This window comes from Mytilus galloprovincialis, chromosome 6, assembly GCF_965363235.1.
Source record: "Mytilus galloprovincialis chromosome 6, xbMytGall1.hap1.1, whole genome shotgun sequence".
Classification (NCBI taxonomy): Eukaryota; Metazoa; Mollusca; class Bivalvia; order Mytilida; family Mytilidae; genus Mytilus; species Mytilus galloprovincialis.
Genome location: NC_134843.1, coordinates 95,269,902 through 95,289,125, shown reverse-complemented (window position 1 = coordinate 95,289,125; position 19,224 = coordinate 95,269,902). Strand labels below are relative to the sequence as shown.

Genomic DNA, 19,224 nt, shown 5'->3' with positions numbered 1-19,224 from the left:
TCCAACCTTACGCCTATTGTCACACCATATGAGTATTTGGACCATATGCCGATGCTCCAACTTTATGCGTATGGTCGGACCATATGAGTATTTACTCGTTTGGTTATTAACAGGCTAGACCATATGAGTATTTGAACCATATTTGGTATTTTTTCAAATATGCATTAGAACCGTTTCAAAAATACAATAAACTTTATAATTCAAAGGCTAAATAAACAATAAATATCATCACTAATTGTATTCTTGTATTTATGCGTTGAGTGAAATTTATTTTCACACGGTAGAATCAGTACCATAGCTTTTCTGCATTTGCACGTCTTGGTTGAGCACGATGTGTCGCAGGTACACTTTTTGCTTTCGAGTGAAAAGTTATAACCTTCTTAGCAGCTTTGTGCAGTAATACTGAGGCCTTGGGAATTCCATAACATTTCTTTAGAAATTTTGGAAATATCTTACCAAGTCGTCATGTTGCCATTCAACTTGTGTAATAACAAATCGATAATGACCATAGGTATAAAATGTGTTTACTATTGTTGAGACCAGTAACTGCTTATTTTTTTTTAGGGTCTTACCTTATAAAGAGATGAGTATTAACTGTAAACTTCTTAATTACCCTGACCATATGAGTATATACCCATAGGGTCATGACCATACATGTATGGTCAAAATACTGATATGGTCCGGAACAGGCACACTGCTTTTAGATTAGGAACATGCATTGCAAAGAAAGGTAATTTGAATTTGTTAACATTCCCCAAACTCATGTCTGGTGTATGTAATTGTTCGTTTCTGTGTATGTTGCATTGTCGTTTGTTTTTTGTTGCACTTCATTGATCTGTTGTTTCGTTGTTTTCCTCTTATATATGATGTGTTTCCTTCTGTTTTAGTTTGTAACCCGGATTTGCTTTCTCTCAATCGATTTATGACTTTTTAACAGCAGTATACTACTGTTGCCTTTAAGTATTGCAAAATTTCAGATCCTATAAAATACTCCATTTTTCCTATCAAGGAAATAATTCCCCATCCATGCTTCTAACAAGATTATTTGGCCTGAAACTACCATATAAATTATTGTTTACTTTTCACGCATGTAATATTTGTTGTAGAGCAAACTAAGGAGCCTGTTGTTCAGTGCTTTTTGTGGAGCCTGCATTTTTTGTCGCAGAAAGCTTGACATCGGGATAGTGATACGGCAGCAGCCAGGGCATTAGCTAACCTCTTAAAGGCTTAATATTTCACAAAGTAGAAGACCTGGATCCTTTATACTTTGTATATAGATGCCTTATGTTTGGAAATTTCCCTCTATTATATGTCAATTGTCCTTAACCTCATTTTCATGGTTCAGTGACTACTTGGAAAACCAGATGCTCTGCAGGGCGGAGCTTTATATGACCGCCGAGGTCGAACCCTGAATGGTTGGGGCAAGTATGGACACAACATTCAAGCTGGATTCAGCTCTGAATTTGGATTGTGATTAAATAGTTGACACGGCATAGGTTTTTGACACAGAATGAATGTGGTCTAATGAACTTAAAAATTTTTTTTTTGCTTTTAAGCAATTCACTATGCTGTTGAATATTAATCCTCTCAAAAAAAAAAGTTAGAAGAAATTTTCTTTTTATTTCTGAAATCTGAAATGAGAAAAATTGACCCCCTCCTCCCACAATTTTTTTTTCACCTCCCCCTTTCCCTTATTCCAAAGCTGATCTTAATTCAAATTTCTAATGGAGTTTGCAACAATAACTACTCATTTAAATACATCATAAAATATTAAAATATAAAATGTCATATAGTCATGGTTTAAATTATTATTTATTAATAGTAACTTCTAAAAAAATAAATGGGGAATGTGTCCAAAGGGACACAGATGATGCCCTCACTAGCATATAACGTTATAAAGAGACATAACTCAAAAACTGTAAAAGTGAAGCTGCCAAAAATTGAACTTGAACTGAGTTTAGAGGTAATAAGCATTTTATACAAATTTCATTAAATTTGGTTGAGACAAACTTAAGTTAAGAGAACAGAAACGAAAAAATTCTTCAATTTTTCCACTTGTACAGGGGCATAACCTTAGAATGGTAATCAAAGTGCTTGTAATCACTGAATGGTAAAGACCTTAATTTATTAGTTGGTAGTAAAAGTGAATATTGCATTGTATATTGTAAATAGCATTGATTTAAGTTGATTCAACTACTATTCTGGACAAAGAAAGATAACTACAAATTTCAAAAAATATTCCATAAAGCATTGGTTTAAGGTGATTCAACAACCATTCTGGACAAAGAAAGATAACTCCAATTTATTGTCTTGAAACTACAAAAATGCTTGTTTTTGGCCCCTTTCTGGCCCTTTATTCCTAGACTCTTTGCCCCTTAACCCTTAAAATATATCCCAACCTTCTAATTATGGTATTAAACATTGTGGTACAATTTCAGAACAACTGAAATACTTATACACAACTTATTGTCCTGACACTAGATAAATGCTTGTTTTAGGCCATTTGGGCACCTAATTCCTAAACTTTAGGGACCATAACCCCCAAAATCAATCCCAAGCTTCCTTTTGTGGTTATAAACATGGTGTTAAAATTTAATTGATTTCTATTTACTAAGACCCCGTTCACACTAGCATTTTTTTTTAATCAATCTAATTTGAATCGATCTAAATAAAACCAGTTAGCGTTCACATTATCTTTAATCATAACGATCTCTATCGGTGTAAACCGATCCACTGCGTTCACACTACAATTAAAAACGCAATCGATCTAACCTTTTTACCCGTAAAACTGTAAACATTGTGTATAAATAGAACTGATTTATTAAATTCACCTATTGATACTCTGACACACACTTGAAAAAAATTGATAAAGTTATTGTTTCTCCTGAATCAGAAGTTAACATTTTGGTACAGGTGTTATTGCCGTTTTCTTTAATTTTGAAAAAAATATCTGTAGTAACGAAGTTACAACACGAGGAAATATTGCGGTTCCTGAAAAGAAAAAAAATCATAAGAAAAGAAGACACAGAAATCTATAGGATGGCGAAGACAAAATGTTTTCAGTTTGTTTTAAATGTCTGTAAACAGAGAAATATGGGTTAAACAACAAACCTTTGAGATAGTTTTGGCGCTTTACATGCGCATACGTTATTTTCAATTCAATCGTACTAGTTTGAACCGATCTCTGCGTTCACATTTAAAGTACAATCGGTTTACTTTAGATCGATTCAAACTAAACTACCTCTTTTGGTGTTTTAGTTTAAACCATTTGAAGATCGATTTAAATTGTTCACATTGGCCCTTAAATCGATCTAAAGTGAACCGGTCTAGTTTAAATCGATAAAAATGTCCTAGTGTGAACGGGGTCTTATACTAAAGTTATTATCCGGAAACCATCCGTCTTCGGACGACACTGACGATGACAACGTGATACCAATATATACAACCGCAAAAATTTTGCGGTCGTATAAAAAAGATAAGATTTTTAGCATTCTTAACTCTAACTACAAGTACAAGGAAAACAGTTACTACATTTGGTATGTGCGTACCTTTCAAGGTCCTCATGCCCATCAGACAGTTTTCACTTGACGTCGACCTCATTTCATGGATCAGTGAACAAGGTTTGGTTTTTGTGGTTAAATCCATATCTCAGATACTATTAACAATAGGTGTCTTATATCTTGTGTATGGAATGATTGTAAAGTTTACATGTCCAACTGTCAACTTACCTTGACCTCATTTTCATGGTTCAGTGGTTATAGTTAAGTTTTTGTGTTTTGGTCTGTTTTTCTAATACTGTATGCAATAGGTCTACTATATGTGTTGTATGTAATGATTGTAAGGTGTACATTTCCATCTGGCAGGTGTCACCTGACCTTTATCTCATTTTCATGGTTGTATGGTTATAGTTTAGTTTTTGTGTTTTGGTCTGTTTTTCTAATACTATATGCAATATGTCAACTATATTTTTGTATGAAAATATTTTACAATGCACAGGTCAGTCTGGTATGTTATTTTTTTTACCTTAACCTCATCTTTATGGTTCATTACTTGATGTAAAATTTTATATTTTTGGTATGTTTTTCTAATACTATTGGCAATAGGTCAACTATATTTGGTGTATGAAGTGATTATAAGGTGTATATGTCTGATTAGCCATGACCCCATTTTTATGGTTCATTGGTCAATCTCAAGTTTTCCAGGATTTAGTTTGTTTCTTCGATGTGCAATAATAGGTCAACTATATTTAAAGTATATTTAGATTGTAAGGTGTACATGTATTTCCAGTTTGGTTTATCTGACCTTGACCTCATTTTCTTGGATCATGTTAAGTTTTTGTGATAGTTTTAGTAAAGCTTTATATTTAGGACTATCAACATAATATCAATTGTTATTAAAAAAGGCGAGACATTTCAGCGTGTTCACTGTTGGTGTTTGTTTGTGTGGTTCATAAGTATTTCTCTTTTTATACCGTAATAAGATTAGACTGTTGGTTTTCCTGTTTGAATTGTTTAACACTAGTTGTTTTGGGGCCCTTAATAGCTTGCTGTTCAATGTGATCCAAAGTTCGGTGTTGAAGGCCATACTTTGACCTATAATTGTTTACTTTTTACACATTGTAATTGTTTACATGTGAATCCTTTATGTCTTCATACACTGGTGAACAAGGAGATGCTAGTTGTTGACACAGAAAGACAAACAGACATGTGGACATGACAGTACTTTCTCCCCGTGTTATTGCTAGGATAGCAGTGGTTAAATAAAGGCAGAAACTTCTTAGGATGGCTGGAGCAAATCATGAATAAAGTTTAACAGAAAATTGCCAAAATATACAAACATATTATATGATATAAAAGAAATCAAGAAAAAGTTTAAGTATTTTTTATTTATTTTTCAATTATTAAAAACAAACTCAACATTTTGATAAAAGTAATAATTTATAAATTCAATTATTGAATGAATACAAATCATATTTGTATTTATATAGTATTAGACAACAAAATAAATTAATATAAATGCAATAAAATCAACAAATAAATATGGTCTCATTACTTATAAATCAGATTTATAATCATTAAATAATGAAAGTGTTAAAGCTGTTATATATTACATATATTTAGTCTCCTAAATACAGAGTACTTCTGAATAAATGACCCCAAAAAATGTAAAATAAAAATGCCATTTTCAGTAATATTCAAATGTTATGTTTTTATTTGCAAAATTGCAAATGATTAGCTTACAAAATTATCCACAAAATTATTTTGAGATTTGAAAGCATTTACAAAGGACAACAAGCATGCTGTATCTTGAAACACATGAAATCTAAAATAATGACAAAGTTTTCAAGGAAAATAACGACTATTTGACCTTTGTCATTAATAATATGCAATTTATGACAGTAATTTGTAAAACATTGTGAAGTAAGCCAGAAATGGCTGTACACCAAAGTTACATTTGGAATAAACTGCAATGTTATTTAGAGCCCAAAACAAAGGAAATGAAATCTCCATTTACATTTTTTACAATTGAATGAATAATATTAAGGATGTTACATCAAAATTGCAAGGAAAATTTTTAAAATCTCGTCTGTGTTCTGTATACCAAGTCTTTAAGACCACACATTAATAAATAGGCTACATATTGTGTCAATTGTCTAACATTTTACACAACTCAAACATAAAATAAGTTAACAACTTATGATTAGTTATCACAAAATTTCTTTTTTCCTGCTGGTATGTTTGATTTATTTCTGAGTTACAAAATCATTATTGGAGTAAACTTTTAAAACTTGTTATTTTAGTAGATCAATTTCTGATGTGACTTTGATCTCTATCTAGTAACCTCAAAATTATTTTTTCTGTATGATCATTGTACTGTAAGACTGACCTACTGACCACCAATTCAATAAAGTTTTTGTTCTAAATAAGGATTATTCTTAATTAAGATTTGCAAAAGTTCAACAAATTGTTAGAAAATATCAACAACCAAAATTTTGACCAAAATAGCTGTTGTGACCTTGACTGTTGACCTCAAAATCCATAGGTTCTTCCTTCCTAATAGGACAATATTTATGATATTATTAATGGCTGAAGTATTTATTCATGAAAAGGAATGGAGGTATTACAATATATATGTTTTTGTTAGTTGATTAAGTAAATAAATCCTCAGCTCTGACAATGTCAAGTCAAAAGCCAGTAATTAAAGTAAATTTTAAGTAGGGAGCTTTTAAAAAAAATATGCTTGAACAAAAAACTTTACTGCAAACTGCTATTACAAATAAAACTATGGGTACATGAGATGACAAATAGTTTTACAGACAATTCAAGAACAAAATAATATAACAGGAAATCTATCTTTGTTCAGATCTTTAGATATTTGTTTTAACAATGATAAGGTACTTTCTGAATATTGATATTGTTTGACCTGAGTACAAAATATAGAAACACGTCAGTTTTGTCAGGTACAGTAGACAAGTTCAGTAAACAAATACACAAACATTCTTCTACTTATTTCTTGTTATTATTATTATCCAAGCAGTGGTTCAAATTATATGAATTGGCACATATTGGAATTGTCTATGATGATCACATGCATTATACCTATTTATAAAGCAGGCAAAAAAAATGTTTGGAATTAAAAATTTATAGAATGATGACATAAAATAACAAATAATTGTCATGTAGTTGAACACGTTATACACATAAATGCCTTGTCATATTTTGACATTAAACAAAGTTACATAGAAAAGTTTATATCTAACAATTGATATCCATTAACTTAAAGCCCAATTAACTATGGCTATGGATAAGTTTGTAATAACATACAAGAAAATCAACAACAATTAGTAACTGCAAATTTCAATTTTAGAATCAGCCCATTACCATAAAAGCATATGGCAACATTCCTAACAGGATGTTTCTTATCCATAAATAATCTTTTTTTTCTAGTGCCATGAAGATGTACTGTAGAAACTTCTAAATTTTTTTTTTTAAGATGTGTTCTCCTTTATTGAAAATGGAGTGAACATTAAAACTGATATCGAGGGTACAGGATGCAGGTTGTACTGAATTTTATTACATTCCTTCAACAACCATAAGATAGATAGAAACTATCATAATCTCTTATTAAATGTTGGAAAATGATATCTTTACTTTTTATTTCAATTCATATATATAGAGATCTTTTATTTTCTACTAAATATATGCAAGTCTTTTGATTAAAAATTTGGCTCAATCGGCTTCTTATGTTTTCATATATGGACTAATTACAAGTGAAAGATTATAGGCAGAGGATTAAAAGGGTGTGGTATATGTTCTTCAAGTTTTCAAACTGTGTATCGTTTTAATGAATTTCAACTGCTTCAATATGCTTTAAATTCAGGATTCAACCCAATCTGGAGAAATAACAAAGTATTAAAATTGATAATTTCATATCAAATTTAAATATATGTAATTTAAATTAAAAATTTCGTAACAATCAATGGTCAAGGTAATTTCTATATTAAAATACATCTGCTTGATAATTTTCTCTCCATCTATTTTGTGATCTTGGTTTATTACCAGAGTTCTGTAACTTTGAATGGTAGTCTGTTATGATTACTCCCATGATGATGTTCCGTAAGTTATGTCCCTTTATTGAGCACCTGCATATGATATTTACATCTGTTTAAGTCTAAACACTGGTAGGTGATTTATTTGCAGCACTAGGTGATGGTTTATGATGCCTCTTTAAATGGATCTTCAGCGTACTATTTTGAGCTGTTGCATACTCACAATAAGTACATTTAAATGGCTTCTCTCCTGTGGTAAAACAATTTTAAAAAAGATTAAACATTAAAAACATATGTATACAAAGAAGATTGAAGAAGTCCATAATAATACATTTACTGAAGTGAAAGCCAGCTAAAATAAAACTTTTCTTAAAGATGCTCCAGCCTATTCGAAGTTTCTATCAGAAGTGCAATATTTTTTGTTATCTTATTCTTTACAGAAAGTGAATCAAATTGCTCGAAAAAAAATAGGGGGTCACAGACCATTTCAGCTCAAAATTTTACTTTTAAACAGGTATGTATTGTCCATTTGACTTCTATATATTTGCAGAAAAAAATTCTTAAAAATTCATTTTTATAAATTAATAATTTTTTCCTCGATGTATGTTAATATATAATATATACGAACTCTGACTATTAATTTCATAATTTTTGGTCATTAATTAAAAAAGTTTCCCATTAGGTCTCTATGTTAATTTTATTTTTTGAAGTGTTGATTACCTGATGGAGTAAAGTATAAGTAGTGTAACGGCCTTCCAACCAAAACAAAAACAACATACATGTGCTTTTAATGTTTGTTTATTTGTATCATGTGACTTAAAGTCTTTGTATATTTAAATATTAAGATGACCTCTACTGACCATCAACCAAACTTAGATTTCATGTCATGTAATTGTAATAATTGTTCTATATATAATAGGAAACTGCATTTACCATTTTCTGTTAAAAATTAGATATAGTATAGACTAGTAAAAAAGTACTTTGTAGGCAAAAGATATGAAAATTAATATTGTTTTATATGTTTACCTTCATATGTTATGTTAGTGGACATGAGTTAAAACAAAATTTACAAACAATAAAAACAATTTTTTTATTTTCCTAAATTGTTTGCTTCTTAGATGTGCATTTTGCACATTAATAAATACCTGAATTGTATATTAACTTTAGTCTGTTTTTTTAATAAACTTTTCAGAGCCTCTTATTATACAACTCACCATGCTAAAAGCATGGAAAGCTTGTGTATAGTTCGTTAACTTATATACAATGATATAAAATCAATAATCAAAACTATAAAGAGATGACCATTTTCATTGATGTCCTTTAATATTCAAATCGGTATAGTCACATGATACAAATAAACAAACATTAAAAGAACATGTATGTTGTTTTTGTTTTGGTTGGAAGGCTGTTACACTACTTATACTTACTTCATCAGGTAATCAACACTTCGAAAAATAAAATTAACAGAGAGACCTAATGGGAAACTTTTTTAATTATTGACCAAAAATTATGGGATTAATAGTCAGAGTTCGTATGTATCATATATTAACATCCATCAAGGAATAAAATATAAATTAATACAAATGAATTTTTAAGAATTCTTTTTTGCAAATACATAGAAGTCAAATGGACAATAAAAGGAACCATTTTTCAATGAAATGAAAGGGAAAATAGAGGTGTTGACATATTTTTATCGGAATATCAAAAAATGTTCTATGACACTTGGTCCAAAACTGTAATATAAAAAGCTGAACTAGAGCTTCAAAGAATGAGCAAATAAAAAACATACATGACATAGGTCACCGATAAGGGAAAAAAAAAAATTTTGCCTTAAAACCCAAATTTTGGCGGGAAAATGGTTAAAATGGGTGAAATGTCATTTTGACCCTTTAACAAATACGGATAATATCGAAAATATTCTATTAGTCACATAACTACAATGATTTAACATTTCTAATCAATCAAAATATTTAAAATATTATCTCGAATTTACGACAAATACTTTTGTAATTCATGCGTGAAATTATGCGCAGTCGAATAGTCCCGAGCCACCTTAAGTCATTGTTTAGGGTAGACATATTAAGTGAATGAATAATAATCTTTAAATGCTATTAGTATAAACAAGTTTATTGTTGGTGTACTGAGCTAATGTATTAACAGCTTTCATTTGTATTTTTATCATATATACTGCATGTACTGCAGCTGTGCTATTTGAGCAGTCAAATTGCATTGACCGTATATATTCATATGTGATATACAGTCACTGACCATATATCACCTTTTTTATGACGCTGACAATGCGTTTCCGTAGAGTTTTATTTATGACGTCAATAAAACATACAGGTTCGCGGAAATTTGACGTCTTCCGCTCAAAATTAAGAAATGATGGTTTTTACCCTAAATTCTTCTTTAGAACAGTTATAAGAGTTGCAGTATATAAAGAATAACCATACATTGTCTCTAAATATAAAAGTTACTAGAACACATTTCGCGGGGAAATAGAGCGTATGTAAACTGTAAAAAAAAATATACTGACTGGAGAATTTCAGGAGAGGTATCAAAATGCAAAGGTACTTAGGGACTGGGCACATTTTTTTTGCCCTCCCACTATTTTCCAAATACCGATTTTTTTACCTTCTGTTTTTCTGTACTCTATGAACATGCATATATACTTTAATTACTATACAGAGAATTTCAGGAGAGGCATATATACATCAGTGAACGCCATGAATAGTAAAGAGCCCCCCCCCCCCCCCCCAGATAACCATTGGCATTTATAGAAAATTATAAAAAATACAGTAATTCATAGTAAATGTATGTAAGTATACAGATATATATTCGTAGTGACCGCCGTTGATAGTAAACCATAGGCCCCCCATTTCGTTGAAAAAAATTGTTGATTATATGGGGAATCACTGAAACATGAGAGGAACGCCCCCCCCCCCTTTTTAGGTCAGTCAGCGTCCCCCTCCCTTCTGAAAAGTTCTGGATACGCCACTGTAAACTAATTGATAGTAAATAGCAAATATTATTCATTTTCGTTTTCCTCTCAAAATAACCCAAACTGAAACACGTTAAACAAGGATGACACATGCTAGAACTCAAAATGATAGCAGAAAGCAAATTTATATACTTTATTTATAGTCTTTGTATGTTCAAAGTACAGAAAAACACAAACCGGAAGTCTTATCTGACTTAAAGTTTTGTCCAATGACGGGAAAATATCCGGACGCATTCTTTTTCGTTTTTTATCCCAAAATAACCCAAACTTAATGATCATAAGAATGGATGACAAATGCGACTATACATGTTACCTATAGGACACAGAGGCATTATGATTAATTTATTGTGAAAGGAGGAGAAGCGACACACAAAATGAGGTCTTCTCGTTTAATAGTATAGATTTATACTCGAAACAGCTAAAAATGCTCGACACAGCCTCGCTTTCTACCTGTTTCTAAGCCTTGTACAAATAACATTGATATTTCGAGACAATGTATGGTTATTCTATATGTATACCATGTATACTGCTTGCCACTAAAGTCATTTGTGCCATAAGTTTGTTCATTTGATGTAACATAAAATTAATACACAGACGTCATTGCCTTGGACATTCATACATATACATCCCTGTTCACACAGTATGCAAAAATAATATCGGTATACTCAAATTTGTATAGAATGCATAAAATGTAGAATTTTGAGAATGAGATATTATCTGGGTTTCTCCCTTGGCATCTGGACACATCTTCTATTTGTAAGGCATCTGGACACATCTTCTATCTGTAAGGCATCTGGACACATCTTCTGTTTGTAAGGCATCTGGACACATCTTCTATTTGAAAGATGTTCATATTTCCTGCATTAGTTTGACTTAGAACCCGACTAAAATCCCACTAATTTAGCAGGTTCAATGACTGTTTTCAACTTACATTTCAGCTATGATCCATTTTCACAATACATGTCTCTCAGGATTGGTGATATTTTCCATGGGGATTTGACATAATGTACACAGAAGATAAAGATCAGGGGCATGGTTTTCGAAAGTATCATAAGATATGTCATAGGATGAAAATCAAAGCTGTCTTAAGATAGTCATAGCTATGATGCTCTAATGACTGTCATAAGTGAACATTATTTTCTGTTATTTTTAATGATGATTAAAAAATGATAAAAACAAAATAAAAGTGAAAAGTATGAACATAATAATTATAACCATTCTTAATATTTATGAATGTTTTATATTTTTCATTATAATGAACATGAAATTTCACACAAAAGGAAATGAAATACGAGTTGAAACTTTGTTTAAATTTAGTTTATATTATATAACAAATCTTGAACTTCATGTTAATACTTCATGTTAATGTATTATCATACATGCATTGTTATTTAATTGTGAATACTTTTAAGATTGGTACATCAAGTATCCGCTTAACGAAATTCCTGTGCAAATACGTTAAATTAGTACTATACCAGGAAAAATGTAATATGTATATTTATCATACAAAACCATGAGTTAGAAAAGAATTCAAAATTGTATGTCACAGAAGATTCAAATTTTACTTCAAGTAGTTGAGAAAAATAAAATCTTTACTATTTAGCTATTAACTAAGAAACACAACAAATATTTTTATTGCAATTAACATGAAATTATACATGAAAAGTAATTTAAATTTCAGTTCACAATCATAAGACCATCATAACTCATGTCCCCATAGGTCTTAAGTTTACAACAACAGTTATGAAAAATCGTAACTCGGGGTTACGACTATGACATGTCCTAAGACCATCATAAGACATGTCTTAGTCATAAGATACTATCGAAAACCAGGCCCCTATCTTATATGAATAGACACATATATTTTTCTGTAGACCTATATTTTAGCATCTGGATTTGTTTTTTCCTTATTTGTCATTAGGTTACTGTTCTTTGTCATTCATCCTTTTCATAAATTTTAATGAGTACACTACAATCATGATATTATATACAAACCTGTGTGAATTCTTATGTGAACTTTCAGATGACTTCTCTCTACAGTGGAATAACTGCACTGTTGGCATTTAAATGGTTTCACACCTAAAACAATAATTCAATTTATTTAGAATTTAAAAATACACTTTCACATAAAATGTTAAGTTCAAGATATTATACATGCTGTATCTATAGACGTGTAATGTGGATTTAATGTGCATTCTAGAAATTGGTACATGTATTGCCCAATAAAAAACAAACTTTTGTTGAACATGACCAATCAGACTATGACTTTGTTACACAAGCAAATTTCTAAAATTTGCTTTATTTGGGTGATTTATCCTCTAATTCTTTTTTTTAATATATCAATTTTCTAAATCTCTAGAAAGTGAACCTTTTTCAGATCTATTTTCTAAAATGATCAGGGCATATACAGGGCAACAAGTCCATTTATGTTATCCTCCTGTTTGTACTTTTTTAAAATCTAATTTGCTTTATAGGTTATCTTTTTTCAATAGTTGAACATCTGAAACATTGTGTGCTGGGCTATCTTTACCATCAGCTGTGTGACATTACATGTATGTCTCACTATTGACAAATGTTTTACATAATGTATTACATCAATACATGTACTTCCCAGTCAATGATGAAGCTTAAAAACAAGCAACAATCTATCAGTTCATGAAGTATTTGAAAAATAATGAAAATTTCAGTACTTATATCTTGCAATTATACCAATATCTCATTTCATTCCTACCTTAACAATTAAAATGAAGTATACAAACCTGTATGTTTACTCATATGTTTTTTTAGATGAATTCTTTGGTTGAATGCACTGTCACACTTTTCGCACTTGAATGGTCTGGATGTTGGATAACGTCTTTTCCTTGATTGATTCAGATCCCCATCTTCACCATGATTTAAATCTATCTCTAACCTGCTATCGGTTCCATCCTCCATGTTTTCTGCAGCTGAATTAACAGATGTATCCATGGCACTGTTTCTTGCTTGTCCATTTTCATTTCCCACCCTGAATCCATTGGAAGAATTTGCTGTTAAGTGATTAGTCGTGCATGTTGTATTCTGGCTAACAGTAGATGCCTCTGTCGGGAATGTGTGCTTAGATATAATCAATGGTCTTAATGATCCATCATTTTGAGTACTGAGTGAGTAAGATAGGGGTATAGAGAATACAGCTCCAGCTGGGAGAATGACAGAGCCTTTCCCTTTAGATCTGTTTAGAAAACTACCACTATCTCTGGATAACCCAGACACTTCATATCCAATCCCACTGAAGTCTGCAGGGAAAGACACATTATCACTACCTACGGTAGATTTTTGAGATAGAGTTCCATCTTCATTGGGTTCAAGGTCTATAAATATAGTCCCCCTGTTCTTTTTATCACTACTGCGGTATGTCCTCAGTGTATTTGAATCAGAGAGTCTACGCATAAGTTTCTGTCTCATTGATAAAGTATGTTTTGTTTCAAAATGTCTCTTTCTCTTTTTTGGAACAACAGCATTGCAGCATTTTTTAAGATCTTCATGAGAACCTGGAATTACTGTTACCCCACATTTTTGACTATCACAGCAGCCATTGTTAGTATTTTCTGAAGTATCTCCTGTACTAACATTGCTGTTCATATTTGGAGTTGATGATGGTGATATCTGAATATCTTGTTCAATATTGTCAGATGATTGCGATGTGTTGCCTGCCATTTCTTTGTAAACTTCTAAATCCTGATTATTTGATTCAGTATGTTTAGTTACATTTTCAACCAACATTGGACTGGTTACCTGCTCATCTGTCATAGTGGAAACTAGAACAGGACTTGCCTGCTGTGATTCTATTCCTTGACTCCCAATCTCAACCCCTGTTAATACTTGACTAGATGTTTGCCCATTAGTCTGTGTAGTCGTAACATATGAAATATCTGGCTGTTTAATCACTGGTGTTTTTGGTGAATTGGTTTGATTGGCTGTAACAACATTTCTAACAGAGGACTGGTCTATCTGATTGATCTGTCTATTGTGGACATCTATCAAAGCTGGGCTGTTTTCTTGTTTATTCATATTCTCAGCAGCATGATACGGTTGTTGATTAACCTGATTGTCTGACACTGTCTGACTTGTGACCTCTTTAGTTAATACAGGAAAGATAACTCCGGAATTCATAATGGCACTTAACACATGGCTTGATATATTCTCACTAGTTATTGCTGTAGCATGATTTTCAGATGTAAAAACTGGTGAAGATGTTTGACTATTCCCTTGTGAAGAAATGTCTGATTTCGTTATGTCTTTCTGAGTGTCATATTGAGTTTTGTTGATCTGTTTATTTCCTAAACTTAGTCCTTGACCAGGATTAGTTTGTAGATTTGACAGCGGTAATCTAAGATTACTCATATTCATTTCATTATTTGTAGATACATGCTTGACCATTGCTGAAGAACTTGCTCTGCTTTGGCTTTCTGTTTGGATTTGGTGTTGATTGGATGCTACTTTTAGATTTGAGATGCCTTTTGCAGGCTGTTGTAAGTCCATGACATGTGGCTGATTTGAGGTAAACAATATTTCTCTAGACCTATTTTCTAACTGATCGTCCCTTTCTAAAGACCGGTCTAAGGACTGACTAATGGACTGAAACATTGATTGATCTATCATTCTTTTTGCAGCCTCTGTTTCTTGAGATACAGTAACCTTCTGTATCCCTGTTATACCAGAACTTCTTTGAAGGAACAGTTTAAACTTATGTATTGTCTGAGCATGTCTGAGAAGTCCAACTGCTGTCATAAATCCCTGAGGACAGGAGCCACACACTAACTCTACAAGTAAATATATACACAATGGGTGAACAAACCAACTCTACAAGTAATTATATATAAACACAAACACATTTGTAAGAATGTAATTTTGCTGTTGGTATTGGCAGATTTTTATATATATATCCAGTTAATGTTTTAATGCAGATTATGAAATATATATGCAGTATTTTGTCAGGTTCTAATCTTTTATAAGATAATTGACTAAATTAAACTGAACCCAAATTGAGCACAAAATTTTAGGACAGAAAGAAACAAAATTAAGTTCACCCTAAGCATTTGAAACATATACACATATGATATAGCTTAATGTTGGACAAAAATAATACTTGCATTATCAGAAAAAATTAAAATTCTTTAAATCAATCAAACAAAAAAACCTATGAAAATTCTGCTTCAAAAGGTGTAAAGGTAATTTCATTCTGACCAGAAAAGACCCACAATACATCCCTAAAATAAAAAATGTTTTTTATGTACTTGATGTATGATAAACATACATACACACATTTGACATATATTTTTTTGTCTAGGCACTAAAGCTTTATTAATTTATTTCGAAAGCCTTTGTCTGCAGTGATGTGTTTCACATTTGTGTGTAAAGCCTTTGTCTGCTGTGATGTGATTTGCCTTTAAATTTGTATGTAAAGCCTTTGTATGCAGTGACGTGTATCACATTTGTGTATTGAGCCTTAGTATGCAATATTAGTAATGAATTTAACATTTGACTGTGTGTAAAGCCAAAATTGCCTTTGTATGCAGTGATGTGTTTCATATTTGTGTGAGAGATGTGATTCTCATTTGTGTGTATAGCGTAAAGCCTTTGCATTACAGTGATGTTTCACATTTGTGTGTAAAGCCTTTGTATTAGTGTGGTTCACATTTGTGTATAAAGCATTTGAATGCAGTGATTTGTTTCACTGTTGTGTGTAAAGCCTTTGTATTAGTGATGTTTCACATTTGTGTATAAAGCATTGAATGCAGTGATTTGTTTCACATTTGTGTGTAAAGCCTTTGTATAAGTGATGTTTCACATTTGTGTATAAAGCATTTGAATGCAGTGATTTGTTTCACATTTGTATGTAAAGCCTTTGTATGCAAAGATGTGTTTCACATTTGTGTGTAAAGCTTTTGTATGCAGTGATAAGTTTCACATTTGTGTTGTCTTTGTTTACAGTGATGTTTCACATTTATGTGTATAGCCTTTGTATACAGTGATGTGTTTCACATTTGTGTGTATAGCCTTTGTATACAGTGATGTGTTTCACATTTGTGTACAAAGCCTTTGTCTGCAGTGATGTGTTTCACATTCTTGTGTAAAAAGTAAAATAACAAAAATACTGAACTCTGAGGAAAGTCCCTAATCAAATTGCAAAATCAAATGAAAAAAACACTTCAAACATGTGTAAAAAACTTTGAATGCAGTGATGTGTTACACATTTGTGTGTTAAGCCTTTGTATGCAGTGAACTGTTTCAAATTATTGTGTAAAGCCTTTGTATAAAGTGATGTGTTTCACATTTTTATTGTACAGCCTTTGTCTGCAGTAATGTGTTTCACATTTAAATATTTGTGTTAAGCCTTTGTCTGTAGTCATGGTAGTGATGTTTCACATGTGTGTGTAAAGCCTTTGTATGCAGTGATGTGTTTCACATTTCATGCATTTGTGTGTAAAACCTGTGTATGCAGTGAAATGTTTCACGTTTGTGTGTAAAGCCTTTGTATGCAGTGATGTGTGAAACATTTGTGTGTAAATCCTTTGTATCCAGTGATGCATATATAACATTTGTGTGTAAAGCCTTTGTATGCATGTTGTATGCAGTTATGTGTTTCACAATTGTGTGTAAAGCCTTTGAATACAGTGATGTGTTTCAAATATGTGTGTAAAGCCTTTGTCTGCAGTGACGTGTTTAAATATTATTCATGGGATACCAATTTCCGTGGTTTTTGTTAGTACAGTTGAACCAAAACGTTCAATGAATCACAAATTTGCTATTGGGTTGTTTATATAATCTTTGACAAAACCAGGAAATCCAATGTCCATGATAATCATGATAATGCAAGATTTCCTCAATCCACGAAAAATGATACCCACGAAAATAAATGAATCCACAGTATGAGTTGTAAATTTTGTACTCCAAGTACTGAGTAAATGTATACGACAGTAAGGCCAGGTATGTAAATGTACTAACCAGCATTTGAGGTTACAGCTGTATCCATTGATTCCTGACAGTCTTGTTGTTTATGTTTAATGAAAGATGTGATCCTATCCAGTCTAAACTCAGACATACATTTACCACACGTCAAATAATCCTCTTCTTCTTCCACTGAAATTATAAAAAATATTTATATCTTAGTTGTACGAACAATTTTTACTCTTGAAATATTTTTCATTTTTTAAATATGATAAAGTTATTTCTTTTTACATTCAGGAAAGTTGAGCCCAACAAATAAAAGCAGTTAGCACTAAGTTCAATGTAACAACGGAATTGTCATCTACTGATATTTTTCGTTACAATTTGTTTGTCCCTGCATGTACAAAATGTAAAGATGCAAACAGGAAACAGACCGGATGTTGATATGCAATTACTGAACAAAATCCCAATCAAGGTATCTGGTTGTCCCAGTCCCAAACCTATCCCGCCCTAAGTCAATCCGACCCAAAGTTGATCCGGCCCCACATACCAAAATAATGAATATATTATTGCGCAATACTTACATGACTTAGCAATCTGTTGTCAGACTTTAATATATAAAACTCCAAAACTCAAATGGTAAATTTGAAATTTATAAAAAACCAAAAGGAGATCACGTCAATAGAGATACATTTTGTAAATAAGCCACCAAAGTTTCATGCATATTGGCTAAAGCATTTTTGAGTTAATGTTGTCAACGAACGGACACGAAAATTGGTATCCATGTATATAAATAATGAATCCACAGTATATCTTCATTATTATTCCATATTTTAAAAAAAATATATTTTTTATTGGGGCCAGATTTATTTTAAACATTGGACCAGATAGACATGGGGCCTGATCAACTTAGGACAGATCAAACTGGGATTGGATTGACATGAAAGCCCAATCAATTATCTAAATCCCAACCACTTTTATTTATTCCAATCATTGGAACATCACTATATAGACCATTGTAGACTGACCATTATATAATGTGATACATATAAATTATCTCCTCTTGCTTCAATTTGATCAAGGATTTGTATAGTTAGATCTAACTATACAAATCCTTGATTTGATCTTATCACATATCACACTTTAATATAAGCCCCCATCTGATCTGTGATCTAACCAAATTCAAAGGGTGTCTAATGATATAGAGAAAATCTTGATCTCTCTATGTTTAGCTGTTAAGTCTGCTATATAAAACTTACTAGTTACACGTTGTCTTTAGTGCTTTATGAATATATGTAATGTGTGATGTGGCTTCACGATTTTTCACATTGCACCCAGTAGCACACGGCACCGAAGTTTTTACAGAAGGGTTCACATTAAAGCGTGTGCAAAATGTGAATCCGATGTTCTGATTTTCTGAGGGTACGCAACCTTACACAAACCATGTTCCCAAATAACTACTTTAAAATTCGATTCGAGCTTTAACGAATGTCGAAAAAAGAAAAAGGGTCTCCTCTTTTATAGCTGTTTCATCATAACAGAAATTTATATCGGTTTCGTGAAACTCGATTTGTTATCCTTGAGAAAAGTCTAATGGAAAATATATAATCATCGTTTAATAAAAACAGTGGCGAAAGGAAGAGTTTCATTTTGTTTACACTTAATTCAAATATTCATCTATGTTTTGTTTTGATGAATCATAAGGTACGATCTATTATAATATAAAACCTCTTGCCCTCAAACAAAC

At 31.6% G+C, this 19,224-nt stretch overlaps 1 protein-coding gene across 1 annotated transcript; it reads right to left on the bottom strand.

Annotated features, from left to right (window-relative positions):
• Positions 1 to 4,867: 4,867 nt before the first annotated feature.
• LOC143080798 (uncharacterized) lies at positions 4,868 to 19,211 on the bottom strand. The gene is made up of 5 exons (XM_076256835.1): positions 18,737 to 19,211; positions 17,535 to 17,669; positions 13,310 to 15,349; positions 12,546 to 12,629; positions 4,868 to 7,799 (listed from the first exon to the last, which is right to left on the bottom strand). Coding segments are annotated over exons 1-5 (2,388 nt in total). The 5' UTR covers positions 18,738 to 19,211; the 3' UTR covers positions 4,868 to 7,671.
• Between the last annotated feature and the right edge of the window lie 13 nt (positions 19,212 to 19,224).

Excerpts from the sequence above, each read along its gene's own strand:
- LOC143080798 (XM_076256835.1), bottom strand. Across the intron at positions 15,350-17,534 it reads AGCTGTAACCTCAAATGCTG|AGTTAGTGTGTGGCTCCTGT; the intron begins GTTAGTACATTT and ends ATTTACTTGTAG. Across the intron at positions 7,800-12,545 it reads TCACATAAGAATTCACACAG|GAGAGAAGCCATTTAAATGT; the intron begins GTTTGTATATAA and ends GTTTTACCACAG.